The sequence below is a fragment of the Alligator mississippiensis genome, chromosome 1 (assembly GCF_030867095.1).
Source record: "Alligator mississippiensis isolate rAllMis1 chromosome 1, rAllMis1, whole genome shotgun sequence".
NCBI lineage: Eukaryota > Metazoa > Chordata > Crocodylia > Alligatoridae > Alligator > Alligator mississippiensis.
Window position 1 is genome coordinate 112,446,741 of NC_081824.1, and position 20,102 is coordinate 112,466,842.

Genomic DNA, 20,102 nt, shown 5'->3' on the forward strand with positions numbered 1-20,102 from the left:
CAGTTTAACACACTTAGCCACACTATTGTGTGGTAAATCTATAAAGTATATAAATGGCATGAATGTAGGTTTTCTTATAGTCAAACACATTGTAGCACAATCCATAATTCTCTTTTTAGTGCTCCTTAGATTTTCTGTACTACCTGTCTTCTTCCTCCAGACTTCTTCCAAATTGCTTGGCTAATTTAGGATTTTATACAGGCTAGCCTATAACATGTAATGCTAATTTTTGCTGCTTTAAACCAGTTAAGTCTGCTAATTTTGCTCTTTATGTTTTATATATTATGCTGCCCCATTATCAGGTTCTGGGCAATAAGACCTTTTTTTCTCTAGTTGCTGTTTCTATAATTTCTTTCTTAGTACTGTACACTTGTTGGGGTTAATTATCTGAGATTAGTAGTATTATCTTTCACTGAACTCTGTGTGCTGTAAAATATTTCTGAGTCAAATATCTGCCTTAAATACTTAGCAGGAGTAAATATGCTTTACTGTCTTTTCCTCAGCTTGTGATGATGAATGCACAGGAGTTCTTCTCAATGACTTGGATCAACTAAACCAGATGGTTATGAGTGTCAATCTCAGTGCCCCACTGCCTGCTCCATATAAAATGCTGTATGGTTTTGAGAACACAACACAGGAATTAAAGGTACATTCACAGTAGATACGCACAACCCCTCAGACAGCTGCTTCAGTACAGACTGGCAGCTATTCACTCAAACTTACATCTATGGTTAGAGGTAGGGAAGAAGAAAAAATAAAGGCTTAATTACTTCAAACTTGTCACAGTTGGTAAACAGTTATTGCAATTATTTATTTTGACTTATTGTAATAAGTTAATCATGCAGTGATAATATATGTTTGTGCACATAGATGCAAATAAATGTTTCAGTCAAGAAAAGAATGAAGTTATATTAAAAATAAAGTAGAGGTCTTTTAACAGTTCATAAAACAGTTATATTGCAGCATATATTGTCTATCCTATGTTAAAACCCCTGAGTTTTGGAAGGTTATGACAATAGTAATTAGTGTAAAAAAATAGGTTCATTCCACAATGAGAAGCATGCTTTGATGTTTCTTCTTTCCATTATTTCTGAAACACTTAAATCTATAAATTAAAATATTTTTGCAGCACTTGTTATCTCCTCAACGAGCACCAGAGAGACTCCTTCAGTTGGCAGAGAAAAACCTGGATACCCTTTACACAGAGATGAATGAACTATTGACAAGAGTGAGTCCATAGGGTTGTAGGTTGGTTCTGGGGAAGCTGTTCAGTAACAGAGAACATTCTTTTTTGGAGGTGAATTTAATACAGTTGAATGGATAAAGTATAAAACACTTTTCAATCAAATGAGCTGGTTTGAACTCCCATCCCCCAGCAGCTTGTTTTTAGGGGCCAGTTTATTGAGATATAGTCTCAGCACCCAAGAATGAAAGGATTTTAAAATGCTATTGCTAAAGCAAAGAGACTCTTTGTTGTGGCAAATCTGAACAAGTCTCAAAAGGACTGCTGACAAAAGCCACAGTGGCTAGACTGTGAGATTATTACCTTGCTAGTCTCATGTAGCTGAAGTCTAGTTTTGGTTGGTTGATGCATTCAGCAACTGAATATGTGAGTTTCTCTCATTTCCCCCTTCAAGTCAGTCCTCCCTCTCAAAAAAGCTTTTGCTTTGTTTCTGCATCAGCAAACTCATCCCCTAAAAACTCCATATTCTCTTTCAAACCTCCTGGGTCTGACTATCTCAGTGAAATAATACAATGTGTTTCTCTTGTGGGATTGCCTGTCACAACACAGGTACCAGAAGTTCACTCAGTGAATTCCTCTGAGTTATAAAGTGCCCAGGCAGTCTCAAGGCATATTACAGAAAAAGTTCTGCTGTTTCTGCAGTTCAAATGGTAAAAAAAAAATCCAGTTGCTGTGGTTGCTTGTTTCTCTGGTGGCTGTAGAAGAAATGGCAAGCTAAATTGATTCAGGTTCTGGGCAAAACTGCACAGCAAGGCAGTATATTCTGGTTTCAAATCATATCTAGTTATCATTCAGAGTCAATCACTGGAGTAATCAAACATTAGAACTGTATTTGTAGGGAGAATTCAATTTAAAAAAAATACCTTTACTTTAAAAAAAAATACCTTTGAGGAAAGTGACAGTCTCCAGGAGGCCACTTCTGTGCACTAGTTATTCTTTTTTATTGGGAAAGTTTTTATTTCAGTGCAGAATGTAGTTAGGTTATCAGGAGACTTTGAAAGGAAAATAACATAAAGTATGCCACCTACTGGTACGGAAATCTGAGAAAGGGAATTATTATCATGCTTGATGAAACGCAAACTTTTTAAAAGGCATTCATATAAAGAGTGAGCTCACCTGAAGATATGATGTTGAGCAAAGTAGTTCATTTACTTTCTGTACTTTCATTAGCGCACACGCAGGGTACTCTGTGGTATACTTTTAACACGTACAGCTAAGAATAGGTATCTGGAGTTTGAAAAATTCTAATTCATTTTAAAATCTTACCCTAAAGAGGAGCATTGCAACCTTAAGCCATTTTGAGTGGGTTAGCTTCTGTAAATTATGTATATTATTTTGTAAATTTTTATTGAATTATGGTGTATACTTCCATGCATGCTTGTGTGTGTGTGTAAATCTTTGCTGAGTTACAGCATGTAAACTTAGAGAGTATGTGCATGTATGTATACCACCAATGCTAAAATAACAGAGTCTTATTCGTTGTCTCTTTTCCTTCATCTGTGCTTACTCCCCCCACCTTACAAGGGGACCAGGCATAATGAAGAAGTCTTTGATCTTAAAGACTTTCTATTAAAGAGAACCCTATATTTGAAAGCAGAGAAAATGACACTTCTTAGATTTGGGTTTCTCAACCTTGAGGTTGTGAACAAGTTCCAGGAGTTGTGAGCATCCTTTTTTCTTTCTTACCCTTGAAATTTTTTTTAAAAAGGGATTCTTTTCTTGAAGGGATAACCTTGAAACACGAACGGAGTGTTCAGTCTGTGTTGTCTTGTTGAATCTATAGACAGAAATAATAACCCTCAGATGTGTGAACTGTTTGATTCATCTTAGTCCAGGGTATGTGAACACTGCCACCCTGCTACTTTGCTGCTGCCAGAGGCCTACCATGTTGTTTTTTTCAGACCTGCCTTGCTGCCTGTGCCTCTGGTCCTTCAGTTATCCCCACAATGGATAGTTAATTGGATTGCAGTTTGTCATCTTAGCATTGGGATTGTAAGGAGGTTCCAACTGCTAACTTTGCTCTTCAGTGGGAGGAAGGGCCCAGCTAGGGGGAGTGTGTGGGGTGAGAGGAGGGCTGTTTGCTCTCATGTAGAAGTTGGGAATGTAGTTACTATATAAAGACATGTCTAACTACCAAGTGATGGCTAGTGCCAAGAATAAATTATAGGGCTGCAAATAATAAAGCATCTTCCTCCTTCCTTCCTATAATCTGAAGGTCACAGAAACACAAGTGAAAGGTGCTAGGGAGCATATTAAGGAGGAATCAGAAAGGAGGAAATTGCCATACATTTAATGTAAAGTCTAGAAGAAAATGCTATTTCTTGTTTTTGCTCTGTCAGTGCCCTTTTTATTTTTTCTTCACAAACAGTGTAGCTCTAATCCCCCATCTCCCCTCATTGTCTTCCATTTTGGCCACACAACCATATCCTCATTAGCTAATTAGATTTTGTTCTTTTCCCTCCAGTTATTGATTCCTTCTCCTCTCGCTGTTCTCCCTCCCTCATGCTCCAGCCCTTCATTTTCTCATTCCATGCTCTGATTTCAGAAAGATTTTGGAGAGTGTTGGGGAAAACTTCCTGGTGCAAGTGCTGGAGCAGCTAACTAGGAGCCATGCTCTTCTTGACCTGCTGCTCACAAACAGGGATGAATTGGTAGGAAATGCAGTAGTGGATGGCAACTTGGGCAGCAATGACCACAGGATGATTGAGTTCAGGATCCTGAGGAAAGGAAGGATGGAGAGCAGCAGAGTAAGGATCCTGGAATTCAGAAAAGCAGACTTTGACTTGCTTAGGGAACTCATGGGCAGGATCCCCAGGGAAGCCAGTCTGAAGGGGAGAGGAGAGCAGGAGAGCTGACTGTACTTTAAAGAAGCCTTACTGAGAGCGCAGAAGAAAACCATCCTGATGCACAGGAAGACTAGTATGGCAGAAGACCAGTTTGGCTTAACAGGGAACTCTTCAGTAAACTAAGCTACTAAAAGGAACCTTACAAGAAGTAGAAACTTGGACAAATAACTAGAGAGGAGTATGAGTTTTGCTCAGAAGTGCAGGGATAATGTCAGGAAGTTCAAAGCTCAATTGGAGTTGCAGCTAGCAAGGGATGTGAAGAGTAACAAGAAGAGTTTCTACCAGTATGTTGGTAGGAAGAGGAGGATCAGGGAAAGTGTAGGTCCCTTACTGAATGGGGGAGGCAACCTTGTCACAGAGGATAAGGAAAAAGCTGAAGTGCTCATTGCCTTTTTCACCTCAGTCTTCACAGGCAAGTTCATCTCCTAGACTAGAGTTTGGGGTGGAGTTGAGCAGCCAACTGGTGAAAGAACAGGTTAGGGACTATTTAGAAAAGCTGGACATATACAAGTCCATAGGTCCAGATAGGCTGCGCCCAAGGGTGCTGAGGGAGTTGGCTGATGAGATTGCAGAGCCACTGGCCATAATCTCTGAAAACTCATGGTTATCAGTAGAGGACCTGGATGATTGGAAAAGGCCAAACATAGTGTCCATATTTAAGGAAGGGAAAAAGGAGGATTCAGGAAACTCCAAACCAGTAAGCCTCACTTCAGTTCCTGGAAAAATCATGGAGCAGGTCCTCAAGGAATCCATTTCTAAGCACTTGGAGGAGAAGGCGATTAGGACCAATCAGCTTGGATTCAGCAGGGGCAAGTCATACCTGACTAACCTGATTGCCTTCTATGATGAGATGACTGGCTCTGTGAATATGGCGAGACCAGTGGATGTGGTGTACCTTGATTTTAGCAAGGCTTTTGATATGTTCTCCCACAACATTCTCGTGGACAAGCTAAGAAAGTATGGGCTGGATGAATGGACTGTAAGGTGGGTAGAAAAATGTCTAGAGCACCAGACTCTGAGAGTGGTAATCAATGGCTCAATGTACAATAGACAACTTGGTATCAAATGGAGTCCCCGGGGTCAGATCTAGGACCAGTTTTGTTCAATGTCTTCAACCTGGAAGATGGCATAGAGTACACCCTCAGCAAGTTTGCTGGTGAAACCAAGCTGTGGGGAGTAGTAGATATGCCGGAGGATAGGGCTAGGATTCAGAGTGACCTAGACAAATTGGAGGATTGGGTCAAAAGGAATCTCATAAGGTTCAACAAAGGATAAATGCAAAGTTCTGCACATAGGACAAAAAAATCCCATGCACCAGTACACGCTGGGGGCTGACTGGCTGGGCAGCAGCTCTGCAGAAAATGACCTGAGGGTTACGATGGACAATACGCTGAATATGAGCCAGCAGTGTGCCCTTGTTGCCAAGGAGGCTAATGGTATACTGGGCTGCATTTGTAGGTGTGTTGCCAGCAGATCAAGGGAAGTGATTATTCCCCTCTATTCAGCACTGGTGAGGCCACATCTGAAGTACTGTGTCCAGTACTGGGGCCACCACTACAGAAAGGAAGTGGACAAATTGAAGAGAGTCTGAAGGAGGAGAACAAAAATGGTGAGGGGGTTGGGGGATATGATTTATGAGGAGATGCTGAGGGAACTGGGGTTATTTAGTTTGGAGAAGAGAAGACTGAGAGGGGATTTAATAGCAACCTTCAACTACCTGAAGGGTGTTTCCAAAGAAGATGGAGCTAGAGTGTTCTCAGTGGTGGCAGATGACAGAACAACTCTTTGTTCTGGTCTCAAGTTGCAGAAGGGAAGTTTAGGTTAGATATTAGGAACAGTATTCTCACTAGGAGGGTAGTAAAACACTGGAACAGGTTACCCAGAGAGAGGTGGTGAAATCTCCATCCTTGGAGGTTATTAAGACCTGGCTTTGGCTAGCTGGGATGATCTTGTTGGGGATGTTCCTACTTTGAGCCAGGGGTTGTACTAGATGACCTCCTGAGGTCCCTTCTAACCCTAACTTGCTATGATTCTATGATTCCCAGCATTTGCTTTCAAAAAAGGCTGTCTGTGTTTTACTAAGGTTCTTATGGGACCTCTACACAGCCAACCTGAGTCTTTCCCCTCCACCTTCCTTGTTCAAAAAGGTGTCCCTCAACTCAGAAAAAACACTTCTCTCCTGCCTTACCCATGAAAATTACAATTTCCCTGCACAGAAAATTGACACTAAATCTGGAGAATAAGAGCAGAGGCAACATTAGTTTCAAGCAGAGGGAAATACTGGTTAGGGAGCTAGACCCTGCTTCTGTACAATGAATCATAATTATCCAAACACAGGTTAGCATTGTGTGCACCCTCTATTGTCTGCAGTTCTTGAAGTGTAGAATCACCTGGAGTTTGTTCCCAAGTGGCATCCAGAGGTTGAAGAAATGCTTTACCAGGATTACCTCACAGTTCCATTCAGTAGCGTTGCTTCTACCAGAAATCAGTTTAAACAGAAGACATAGGGTTGTGCAATAGGCACTGCTGTTTATATTGACTTCAGATTTTGGGGCAGTGTCCAAGTGTGATGGATAATAAGAATGACATACATGGGTATACGTCCTCTAGGTCTGTAGGACTCTCAGACCTTGAAAAACACTCCCTGTCCCTAAATTCTCAAATACATAAAGAGAAGATGACATCAGACATGCCATGCTGGATAAGACTAGTGGTCCATCAAGATGATTCTCTTATTTCACCTGTCTCCTATCTTGGGTGACCTTCGTATCTCAACAAGCTAATTCTGTAGCTCTGTATCTAGACAATGTGTTTTCTTGAGCCTTAGGATGGAGACAGATGTCATCTTTGTGCTGCCATAAAAATGTATATGGTGGCACAGAATGAAAGCAAGTAGATGCCCTTGCCTTCTGTCATGCCTTCTGTCATGCCACAGGTGCTTAAATTAATGGCCATGATGGAAGGTAGTATTAAACTGGACCACTTTATGGCAGCCCACATCTGTTTGCTAATGGCAGAAGAGCTCAGTCAGTGTGAAGCTGCTCAGGCTCTCCAGCCTCCCTGGTCCTGCACACCCAGAAATTCCCAGACAGAATCAGCCTCCTGCACCCTTGCTTTCCCATTTACCCAGACATGTCTCTCCAGTGGCACATCTGGATAAGCAGCGAAAGTTGGGACTTCAGGGTACAAGTCTGCAAGCAGGGGCTTCCTGCTTACAGGCATGCACCCTGTGCAGTGCACAGGAAATCTTTTTGTAGATTTCTTCAGGGGTATTTGCAACCTCAGAGTTTGGGAATCTCCCATAGGAGGGGTCTCCTGTCCCCCATACGGCTGCCAGGAATGCATACTACATTATTGGCATACTTTCCTGGCAGCAGCGTGGAGCATGTGCTGTATACATGGATGGGGGACACCCCGGATGGGACATCCTCCCACTCAGCATTTGCAGGTACACCTGGGGAAATATATTGCAGAGGGATTCCCACATGCACTACACAGGGTGAGTGTCTGCAAGCAGGGGTCCCTGCTTGCAGACACTCATCCCAAAGCCCTGACTTCCGCTGCTTACCCAGACACATCCCTGGAAGGGACATGTCCTTGCAGGGATGTGTCTGGATAAGGCAGGGAACCTGAGGCAGGTGCATTACAGACAAATTTCTTCATGCTGATTTATAAGCATGGAATGGGGAGTACAAGTTTCCCCACTCTGTGCTGTCAGGTGTGCATAGGGGAAAATCCCTTGCAGATTTCCCTGTTGGCACCTGCAAGTGCGGAGGGGAAACTCACATTTCCCCCTCCACACTTGCAGACATGCATGGGGAAATCCTTCTGCAAGGGACTTCCCAGCATGCATATCTGGAAATGCAGGGAGGGGAGGGAACCTTGCTTGCAATTATGCTTGTGGGGAAGTCCCTAAAGAGGATTTCTCCTGCTCCCAAAAATAGAGGGCAAGGCAACCAGGGATGTCTGTAGATGTCCCTGGAGCGTGATCAGCTGTGCCACAATGTATCGTGGAACAGCTGATCATGCACCACTTAAGATGTCCATTTCTAGCCTTAGACCTTAAAGAATGTGATGTGATTATCCAGTAATAGAGCCTAAACTTGCACAGAAATTATATTCTAGTGGTCAGGATGAAAACAGATGTCCTAGTTCATGTTTTCAACACTGTTCCTACTTCTGTGTACTTAAACTATTTTTAACATGGATTATTATGAGGTAATTACAGTAAGGCAGGTCATGAAACTAAACCAAAATCATCTGTGGTTTAGCTGCATGTATTTCATTTCAGGGGCAAATTTGGCATACTCATTTCAAATACTGTAAACAATTACATGTTAATGGAATTTCCATACAATTTTTGTACAATAGCAATAAGAATTGTTCCCCTGGGCAGGCTGGTTAAAATCTGGTGAGTACAGTAATGATCTACACAGAGCCAACTGGGACAAGATTAAGACTTTTTTTTGAAGTGGTATTATTTTCCTGTAGCTACATGATTGCAGTGCTTTTATAATTGAGAAAAGGGTTTACATAGCAATATCTAGACAGATTTTGATCTTTCCTCAGATCACAGAGATCTTCCATTTTTTCCCCCATGAGTTGGAAAAAGCACATTGCCCTGTTTCCTAGAATCTCTCAAAACTACCTTCTGGGAAATCAGGCCCCTCACCAAACACTTTTCTCCATAAAGTAGTGTTTGCAGTTTAGTATATTAAGTGTTTGGAAGACATTAAGTAACAATGGGCAAATCATAAAATGTCATATTTTCAATTTGAAAACAAAATCAAGAATATTAAGATTTTTTCCTCCTGGACATGCTTTTCAGATCTATAATTGATGTTCATCTCTATATTGGTGCTGTTGTGATTCAATAAAGTCATAAATCACATACTTACTCATAGTCAAAATATATTGACCACGCTAAAGTCTTATATGCAAAATATGTCAAAGCACGATAGTTGAAAGAGTAATTCTCCCTTCTCTTTCTCTTTTTCTTTCTTCCTCTATTCATTAATGTTTTGATTTGAAATACCTCCAGCTTATTGAAACATCTAGCTTATTGTTACCCTTCAAGGAGGGTAACAACTAGATAGTGCTGTACACTGCAGTTGGTCAACAGTAAATCACGTAACCATGAAACCAGTGGAAAGCACAGGCTGTAGCATCCATTAAAATCTTTTGAACAACATTGGTTTAAACAAATTCAAAGAATATTCTCATCCTGATTCCCTTTGTTTATTCTGCCATATGACTAGGGTTTCCAAGAACCCAAAATAAAGTTTCTATATAATGGAAGAGGTAATAAAATTTAATTCTATACTTGAGCAGAGCATGTCATTTCCAGTACATCTGATCAATAATTCATTGATTGCCTTTTGCCTGAGGAAAGGTTTGCAAGCAGATTCAGCCAGTCGTAATATCTCCTGGTGCAGTGTTGTCATGTCCATTAATTATACTTTTCCTGATTTTTGGATCACTAGGCTACCAAGGTGACGGCAGATGGTGAACAAACCAGGCAGGATGCTGAGAGGACTAATGACAGAGCAAAATCCCTTGAACAGTTCATCAAGGGTACACTCCAAGCTGCAGAAGGTATTGCAAAAAGAAAAACACGCCAATTGTTCCTCAAGGAAACTGAAGGGTATTAAAAAATAGGGACAGATCAACAATGAGAGAGAGAGAGAGAGAGAGAGAGAGTTCATTAGCTGAGGCATATCATGTGATTTGAGTGTCAGATTAAGAAACTTTAATAATGTATCTGTAGATTTCTGCAATCCACAGGGTGCATTTCATAGCAATAGTTTGAGGATTGGTAATTATAGGCACAGAATAGCAGGACATTGATTGTGTTTCTTCAGGAATGTTCCAGTTCTTGAGGAATGCCTATTATATTAAATAACTAATGGGATGCCTTCTGCTTTGCATTCATTTATTATTTGAGGCAGTTAAAAAAAATCATTTAAAAAAAAAAGGTCTCATGTAGTTTTAGTGTTCCATTTTGTACTTTAAGGCAACATCTTAATTTCTCAAAAATGAATTTAAAAATACATTGCTACTTGCTGCTAATGAACATCTGCTGCTTGAAATTTGCAAGGGACTCCTAGCTTCAAGCAGTGGAACTGAGTGAGCTCTTCTCCCTTGAGGACATGATTCCCTGCACCTAAAAATACAGTTGAGAATTATGAGAGAATCTGAGCCCGCTTTATGCAGAACCGAAACACTGTCCACATCTATAAATCAAGATAAGAATAAAAACACTTAAAATGCATTGTTTCTTAATCATTAACAGGGGTCATAGGGACTCATCTTCTTTTCTTGTTAAACTCTTTTCTGTGAGACTGATTTCTGTGAGGTTATATAGCTATTACTACAAGCAGTGTGTAGATGACTTATTTTAAAAGAAAATCTCCATTATTTACTATATTCATTGTAGATTAATTTTATATTACCTTTAAGGTTATGCACCCTAGTGCATCATGTAATAATACTAACACTTATTTCAAATTATCTTTGGAACTTGCAATGCTGGCATCCTGAAATAAATTTAAATTTATGTTAAAAGCAATATAAAAAAGCCCTCAATTTTCAAAGAGGTTTTAAATAAAATTCAGACTGGGTTTCCTGCACCTCAGACAGAAATGAGTTTGAAGTCTGTGTTGATGTATACATTTTGCCTCAAAGTTTCCATCCAGCATTTAGGCTTCTCCCCAAATGCCGCTCTCGCAGGTTTTTGGGAACAACTGGAAACAGAGTTAAGATTTGGGGTAGAGGGAAAAGGAGGAGGAGGGTGAAGCAAATCAATGTAATGCCTCAGAAGTATAGTGAATAATTTTAAAAATCAATGTTTTTAACCAGCACCTAAGTCAGTTTTTTAAATATGCTGACGGCATCTCTTTTTTCACTGCATGTTATTGTCTATTACCAGCTAATCGATACTCAGGATCCACTATCATTATGATACTTACAGACACTTTTTTTTCCTTGCAGGTACACCAATACAAACCTGATTGCAATGGTTGTATGGATTGTAACTGATGTTAGGTACTAAATGTCGTGAAATCATGAAGTTCTTGAAACCCTGAAGTTTTCTGATTAGTGAGGAGTTTCCTGTAGTTTTTCCCTAAGTGGAACATTCCATTACAGCAGGATGCTCTTTCAATAAAAGCTTTCATATAAAATAAAAAGATGAAAGATAATAGCTAGAAATAAAACATGCAAATAATTCTATTTACTATATATTCATGTTTGGAGTGCCTATGGCAAAGAAGGGCAAGAAGTACTATGCTTTCTTGCACAGTTCCCACTGATCCTACTAACAAGATGGCACCCTTCTGATTTAAAAGATATTCTCTCTGATGTGAATTCATTTATATAAGGATGGTGCATGAATTGTCACTTACAAAAAGTTTGCTACCATATTCATCGGTTCAAATAACTAAAAAAAGTATTTAACACAACAAATATATTCCTAAATAGAAAAAAAATGCTTATTCTGTCTGTCTAATGTACTCATATTGGTGTAGGAGGTAAGCATGCAATGAGTAGCTTTTCCTGTGTATGTTTGCTTCATCTCTGTACTCTGTTCACAAATCCTTTTCCATGGGGCTACTCAAAATGCCTATACCTCTGAGCAGTTTTAAGTAACCATCTTTGAAAATGTAATGCATCATTCCAATTTCTTCTTTTCTTCAAAAGTGGAATGTATCCGAAATCAGACAGGGAATATCCAGTCCTCAGACCCTTGGAAAGGGTACAACTCATGAGGATTAGAAAGCTAAGATAAGGATCTTTACGAGGAGATTTATGGCATTTGCTTCTAGCTCTGGTGGAAAGCTGTGCCTTGTCTTGCATTGTATTGTCTAGTCTAATAAAATATTAATGATTTCTTAAATTTATTATTGTAGCTTAAATAAATAAAAATAGGTTGCCTAGACCCAGCTCCAGGCCTCCAATAATGTTTTAAAATAACAGTCCGCACAGAGAATAATTTTCTGCTACCATAGGCCTCACATGAACATACAGATTAACCCCCCGGATATTCAGAACCACAAAATGTACTATAAAGATGAAAAGAAAGCTTCCCTCCCCAACTCAGTCCTAACAATAAATGATCTTTTCAGTGCACCTTAAAGTCCATATAATTTGTTGGAGGTATCCTGCCTTCAACCTGTAGAGCTGGACCCAGAGTAAAAAAGGAATTCTATAAACATTCTGAAAAACATTTTGAAATAGTTTTGTTGCTAGTTTTGTTAAAGATGTACAATTAAATCGTCAAAAAGTCCTTCCAGGACTTTATTTCCCCTTAAGTGTCTATGCCTTTCATTGAAAAATGGCACTTAGTGTCCCAAATCACTAAGGCACTTCTAATCATGTCGCCCTTAGCTTATTCTAAATATACAAGGGTGTATTATGGTATAAAGACTTATTGGCTCTAGTAGACAATACCCTATACAGAGGTTTTGACCCCTCAGGAGTAATGTAGCTAACCAAAGCACATGAACCTAATACTTCTGTACTATACCAGGATGTATTCTCAATCTCCCTCCTTTCCTCCATCTGTGTATATCTACATATAAACACACAAATCCACTTGCTCCGTCTCCATTTTCAGAGAGGGCTCTCACTCATTTATTCCTCCTGTCACTATTAAAAATGCATTTTAAAAATAAAATACATCAAGATATTCTTTTAAAACTCACTCACATTCCATTTCTATTTCTACTCCCGCCCATCCCCAAAATCAAGTGTTCAGTGTCCCAAATTATCCTGTGACATTTCAAGGGTTTGGTACAAATTTCCCTTATATATTTCTTCCCCTGGATATAAAGGCTCCTCACTTTAATTATTGTGCCTGAAAGTGAAATACAATAAAAGATTTGATGGTACATATAACATTTTCTCATTTGTTACTGATCATTGGATTAACTGCCCTTTATATTTCACAGCAGGAATACCTACTGCAAATTGCATTCCATTTGATGATGGCGATGTGCAGATGCTTAAAGCTTCTGTGTCATGTTTATTTACTAACTCTCTATATATTTTTGCCCCCCTGCAGCTGTAAATGAAAATGCTATAAAACTGAATGAGACACTCAGAATCCAAGACAAGACCCTGGAGAAAAGTCTTCAGAGTCTGCAGAGTGATATTGATAGAATGATGGCAGAGCTGCGGAGGAAAGAACTGAATGTGCAAGAAGGGGTGGCTCAAGAGGAACTAAAGTAAGTAGAAAGGCCACAAGTTTGAGCCTTATGACAGTGAGAGCTGAGTCTTTTCAATGTGATTTCAGTCCATTCCCATGAGATTTTAAAACTTGGAATCACATAACTACAAGGAAAAAGAGATACTAATATTTCATATCAATTTTTCAGCATGCAGATTTTTGGAGTACTTATGCCTGTATAAAATTATCTTTTAGCACTCATAAGCGTATTTTGTATCATGTTTCTATTGGCATAGGCAAAAAAGATCCAACTCTACATCAAAACTGAAAGCTTGATCAGTTTACTGCTCTATAAAACAATGATGATGATACTGCCCTTCCTCTGAAAAGTATTATATTAGAGCTAAGTTAATGTAAGAATTATGTTATAGACATGATGGTCCAGAAATTGTGTGAGGGGCAAAAACTTTTTAGGATGTAATTGGGATAAATTTAGACAAGCTTTTGAATGCAAAACATTCTTCCTCTATGGGACAAGCTGAGGATTTGCTACCTGAAGAGCGTGCTGGCAGCCATTGTCCCAGTAAGTACAGGGCTCAGCCTGGCCCCTACTACATTGGTCTGATAAAAGATATCATCCTTAGAAATCTTGCCCATCAGAGCTAGGTAACGCTTACTTGTTGATCCTGCAAGATTCTGAATACAGTGGCCTGATGCAACCAGAAACCTATGCGCATGCTTGATATCCACAGGAGTGGGATTTGAGTAATTGTGGATGCCATAAATGTTGTCTGCAAAATATTTATCCAGGCCATTTCAAGAGGTATTAAATCTTACCGAATAACAGCTTAAATAACTTTTTCCTGGATACAGTTGTTATCTGTAGATGATGTCATAAAAAGTGACAGACACAACTTGATGGCAATGCATTCTGCAAAGGAAAGAGACAAAAATTGTCATCTTTTGAAAATATCTGAGAACTCCCTCCCTTCCAGAAAATAGTATGTTACAGGAAAAACAAAAGCTTTGAAATATACTGGTTTAATGGCACTGCAAGTCTTTTGACTACTCTGAAGTAATTACTCTTCTCGGCTGTTCAGGAAGATAACTTTGGACAGTGATGTATTCTGGTTGGCTTGATTTTGACCAAATACACATAGAAATAGCTGGAGTAGACTCTCCTCTTATTCACTGTGAAGGTCTAAATGCTAAGTGAAGAAGATTATTTTGATTATTTCCTTTGAAGTTCAGGGTTCGTGATGTTGCTGTCAACAGAACTTCACTCTTTCCCTGCTTATTTCTATTGTTTCTTTGGAAGTAAGACCTGAGACTTCATTCTTCTTAGGCTACCAGAAGGGTAGACTAAGCACTAGCTCCTGGAATTATATATGAGCTATTATTTAGAAAGGCAAGATTCTAGCTCTTCTGGTTACAGGGAAGAGGTGGAAAATGAAATTTAAGGACTCAAATTCCAAGAGGCAAATAAAAAGTATTCATCCTAGTATTTTTTACAATTTCATGATTCAGTCGGTATTATGATTTTCTGAGGCCTGATTTACAATATTTTTTAAACAGTACCAGTTACTAATCATGAGTCTTCTTTCTGAATATTTTCATTCTAATGTTGGGTGGATATCCAGAAGAGCACAAGTTTAATGTAAGACTGTTTCAATAACTGTGCCAATGACATAGGAATATCAGTAAATAAGACAAGAAATTGAACAAAATAAATCCATTGGTTTGTACTTGATTACTCTTGCATTATAAGGAGTTGCCCATTTACCTGCAAAATAAAAATAACACTTTGAAGAGAAAAGGTACTTTCCATTTTCTATTTCTGAAGTCCATTTAAGAACGCATATTTCCAAAGCATTTTTATATGAAGTATTTTCACTGCTGCAATGGGTAGATCGCCTGTATTCTAGGACATTTGTGGCAAAAGAAAAAAATAACGATCTTAGACTGACTATTGCAGTTAGGCCTGAAGCTCTTCTCTGAGGCAATTTCAAATCAGGCATATCTCCACTCTGTCCCCTACATTCAAGTTAATGGACCACTTTGTGCTAAACATCACATTTTAATGTGAATGAGAGAATGTTTTTAGACAAGTGTAGTATTTCATAAAAACTCACTTCAACAGTCAGATTTCAAGAATTAGTATAAAAAAGGTCTTCCATGAAGGATATTTTTCACCTCCAAAATTAGACCCTATAAAGAATTTTAATTAAAAAAAAAGAATCCTTAAAATAGGTCTATGATTCACTTGTCAGTTATATTTTACTAAATGTCTTTTTTAAGAGACCTTAAACTTTTATTTAAAGAAAATATTTCTTATTTATAAGGAGTTAAAACGCATGAAATTACTGGATGTAGTGAGAGAAAGCTAAATGCCTGGATTTTGTTTTTGTTTTGCATTGGGGGCTTGCAGAAATGCAGAAGACCTTTTGAATAAAGTGAAGAAATTATTTGGAGAGCCCAGTGACAAAAATGAAGAACTCAAGAAAGAAGTCAGAGACAAGCTGACAGATTACAGTAACAAAATTGAAGATGCTCGGGCCCTGCTGAGAGAAGCTACCAGTAAAATTAGAGAGGCTGATCGCTTATCTGCAATCAACCTGAGAAACATGACAATGGTTGAAGTGAGTACTGAAAGGAAAATCCCTTGATTAAGTATTTTGGAGGTCAGACCAAGATCTGGGAGCTTGTAGTCCACTAGGATCTCTTGAAAACCCAGGGAATAAAATTAAGAAAGGATTATAGGGGGTTCTTTTTATTTCTTCAAAATCAACAATTTATTCTAAAAGCAAGGGCACTGACTAGGGCTTTAATTTAAGAACACCACAATTTTGTTTTCAGAAGGATATTTAGAAAATATCTGGTCGATGATGCCCTTGGATTCCTCTGTCACGTATGAGGTGGACGTCTTCCCAGTATAAAGAGCCTACAAATAGTCTTATGCAAAATTTAAGCTCTGTGTGAAGGATTTAAACAAGAGACCTATTAAAATCGTAACTGTCATATATTTGCATCTTCATACTTACAATTTCACCTCCCTCTCTGACCACTAGAAAAAAACGAATTGGGAGTATGGATGTTAAAGAGTAATTAATCAAACTATATCCTCAATAGTTAGAACCTGTTATAAATGATCTCCCTAGTAGCAGAGGGGTCTGCCTTTGATTTAATTTTAATTGCAGAGACTTGAAGAGCACATTATACTGTACATTAACAAGTATTTAACCAAGATAGAAAGAGCAGAGTGAAACCTAAATGAAGATAAATGTTTCAGACTCTGTTTATATCTCAATGAGCTTATGCCTAATGTATAATGATGAGGTTAGAGTTCCAGGACCTCAGCTTTCATCACAGATTTGTGGGCTTCGTTGATTTACAGAGATACATACTGTAAAGAGAAATATCTCTGTTGAACATTTCCCAGAGGAGAAGGCAGGAAGGATGGTGGAGGGTCTTAGTTAATGGGAGAGCATCTAGATGAGCACACATGTGTAGTATGTGGCACTGCAGACCTCTGTGGTACCACAAACCACATGTGCTGCACATGCAGGTGTTTGCCATGCTGCTCATTTGTGCTGTTTATTTGGAGATCCTAGTGTAAAAAAAACAACAACCTGTGCCTGAAAAAAGCAGAGTGGTGCATGTGGTGGCAGTGTGCATCACCTGAAACTGGAGTCTGGTATGCTTCAGAAGCTGGCTACACTTCATGTGCCAGATCACTGCCACTGGAGCTCTGGGAGCCCCCCATGATCCCAGGTAAGGCTGCTGGGGCCAGCCCAGGTGCTGGCCTCAGCCTCCCCTACTCCACCCAAGGCAACATGCCATGCGCCCGAGCACTTATGTATGGGTGTTCCCCGGGGACAAGTAACAGTGGCACAACTATGTGCCACTGCTATTTGTCCTCAGAGAAACGCAAGTGCACCCTCATCTGGATGTGCCCTGAGAGTTTAAGTAGCCAAGGTATCTGAATACTTTTAAAAATCTGTTCTAGACTCTTAAGTCATTCCCAAAATAAGTTAATTGAAATGCCAGAAAGTCTCCCCTCAATCAACACCCTTGTCATAATTCTGAGGCTATTTCCAACTTTTCTGCCTTTTCTTAGCCAACAGCTATTATAGTGCTTTGCTACTTATACTAACTTGGCCTCCTATGTCCGTTTAAACTTTGTTACTTACTGGATAGATATATGGTATGGCAACACACCTTGTCCTAGAAACAAAAATAGTGCTCTCCTTGTTGTGGAAAATGCCTGTTAGGTGGAAAACTGAGAGTGCAAAGGTTGCTGCAAAATCATCATTTCTTGCTTCATAAATCAAATGAAATAGTGCTGCCGAAAAAAGAAAAAGAAAAACCAACAACAAACTGGAAACTTTTCATAAGTGTAGAATCAAGATTAAACACAAGTATGAAAACTATTACCTGTGGATTTAGTAAAACTGCAGAACAGTTTTGAAGCTAATTTTCTGTCGAGGCTGGGGAAAAATAACAACATCAAAAGGAAAGTGAAGGGCCTCAGGGGAAGAACTAGAATTTCTTGTTTTTCTAACTCATTCCACTGCAATGTTATAGGCAGATGCTGCTGATTCTAGATAGGAAGGAGGATAAATATTGAATACTTTTGCCTTTGAGACATGCTTTGTTATTATTGTTGCTTTAATGTCTTCAGAAGTTTAGAGGTTTCACAAAGGTACCACCATCATGCTTGTATTTGAGTTGCCTTTGCACTCTGCTGTACTTTTGCTCAACTAATCTCCATCTTTGTTTGGATGCATCCTATAGAAAAAGAAACAAGCTATAGAAAAGGGAAGACATAACATTGAAAATACTCTAAAAGAGGGGAATGACATCCTTGATGAAGCCACCGAACTTGCAAGTGAAATCAACTTAGCTGTAGAGGTAAGCATTTTTTGAGGGTAAGAAAAATGAAATATTATTCTAATGGTATAGTAGGTAATTAAGGACCCGGGCAGATGTTAATTGCATAATAAATTGTAGCCTGTCACACATTCAGCTAATTTACTACACCATAAAATGGAAACCTGCCACAAAGATGTTCCATATTTCATGTGGAACATCTTTGGGCATTTTTACATGTGCTCTGGGAGCACATGTACAAATGTGCGGAGTACATTGAGTCTACTGTCTACTGCACTGGATTGCACTGGATTTCCAGCGCATCAGAGCCAGCTCCCTGCACATGTATAGGAACCCATTGTGCCTAGTTTCTATAGCATCTTAATTTGAACATGTGGCAGGGACTTGATGGGTGCCTGGGTTTAAGCCTCTTAGCTCATTGGCTCCCTCTTCATAGTGCCTGTCAATCCACACCAACAGTCACATGATTAGGATCTATCCCTGATCCGTAATATAGTGCATTCTGCAAGGCTATGTCCTGTAAAGTTACAGAGTTGTTCAGATCAGGGATCAGATCCTGAGCACCATTACACTAACTTCTACCAGTGCCCTAAATAACAACTGATTTAATTTAGCCTTTTTTTATCAATGCTAAAATACTTTTACTAAAAGTAGTCACTTTTTCCATTCTTATATGGGCAATCTAGCTATAAAAGATATATTGAAGTGAACCAGACTGAACCAAGTTGACCCAATCTGTCTGTATTGTACTTACAAACACACTCTTTACTCTTCATGAATCCTGTCTGCTTCTCTAGGCATGATAGTAGATTTCTACATTTGAATAAGGATTATAGTCTTATCATAGTAGGTACATTTAATATTCATTAGATAAAATGACTCCTGGAGTCCACCTAGAGTGTACCTTACTGAGCATGCTTTGTCCACTCATCCTTGCTTATGTTTGCACAGTGTGAGGGAAACAGAACTGCAAACAGCTTACATAGCAAAAATGTTACTTATGTAGCTAGAACAATGCCATTAGATGCACTAAGAAGAATACAGAATTCTCCCCTGTGTGTCTTGATGTATAGGGACACAGTGGAACAACAATAGTGATTCTTTAGGCATCTGGATAAATTGTTATATAAAGGCTTCTGGCTGCAGCAGTGGATTTGCATTACCTGGGGTACCTTGAGATGTTTTGAAAGGTGCCATGAGGTATGAGGAGATCAGCAGATGTGAGGCTCAGGTTCCTTCTTGTCTGGTTCCTCTCCCCACACCTCTCCCCCAGTAATAACTACATTAATTTTTGAAGCAGGGTGCAGCTTAATTTACAAACATTACAGAGGGGTTCCTCAAGTCAAATGAGGGGTGCCTTGGTTCTGAAAAATCTGGTAACCACTGCCTTAGTGCAGGGGTTTTCAACTTTTTTTGATCATTGTACCCCCAGGTGGCCGTACGCAGAGTAGTGTACCCCCAAATGCCAAGCGGCCCGGGGGGGGGGGCGGTGGGAAGGAGTGGCGGCAGCTCCTGCACGTGAGCTTTCCCTGCGCCCAGCTGGGCGGGTGGCACCTGCGCAGGAGCACGGGATGGTGCGTGGTGGCACTCTGTCTCCGCCCACCTGTGCATACCCCCTCAGGCCTTCTTAAGTACCCCCAGGGTACATGTACCCCCAGTTGACAACCTCTGACTTAATGTAATGGATTCATGAGCAAAAGTGTATCTGAGGGTGTTGACACTCAAATGCTTGGAGCCCTTTCAAAAGGGCAGCAGCTGCTACATTCTGATTACTGTATGTGAACAAAGTGAGAACAATTCAAATGAAGTAAACCTTCTCCCATTTTAACACCCCTTCATCCAGGGTTAAAGGTGGAGCTGTTTTGCTATATTTTAATTATTCTCAGATCATTCACATATAACAATTAGAATGTACCAGCTGCTGTCCTTTGGAGAGGACTCCAAGCATTAAAGTGTC

At 39.5% G+C, this 20,102-nt stretch overlaps 1 protein-coding gene across 1 annotated transcript in view; it reads left to right on the forward strand.

Moving 5' to 3' along the window:
- Positions 1–20,102, forward strand: part of LAMA2 (laminin subunit alpha 2) — a 630,290-nt gene that overhangs the window by 495,724 nt on the left and 114,464 nt on the right. The window contains exons 33-38 of the mRNA XM_019479551.2: positions 504–646; positions 1,130–1,228; positions 9,573–9,684; positions 13,151–13,313; positions 15,684–15,894; positions 18,050–18,166. Coding sequence (XP_019335096.2) covers positions 504–646; positions 1,130–1,228; positions 9,573–9,684; positions 13,151–13,313; positions 15,684–15,894; positions 18,050–18,166 — 845 coding nt within the window. The remainder of the gene's footprint in view (positions 1–503; positions 647–1,129; positions 1,229–9,572; positions 9,685–13,150; positions 13,314–15,683; positions 15,895–18,049; positions 18,167–20,102) is intronic.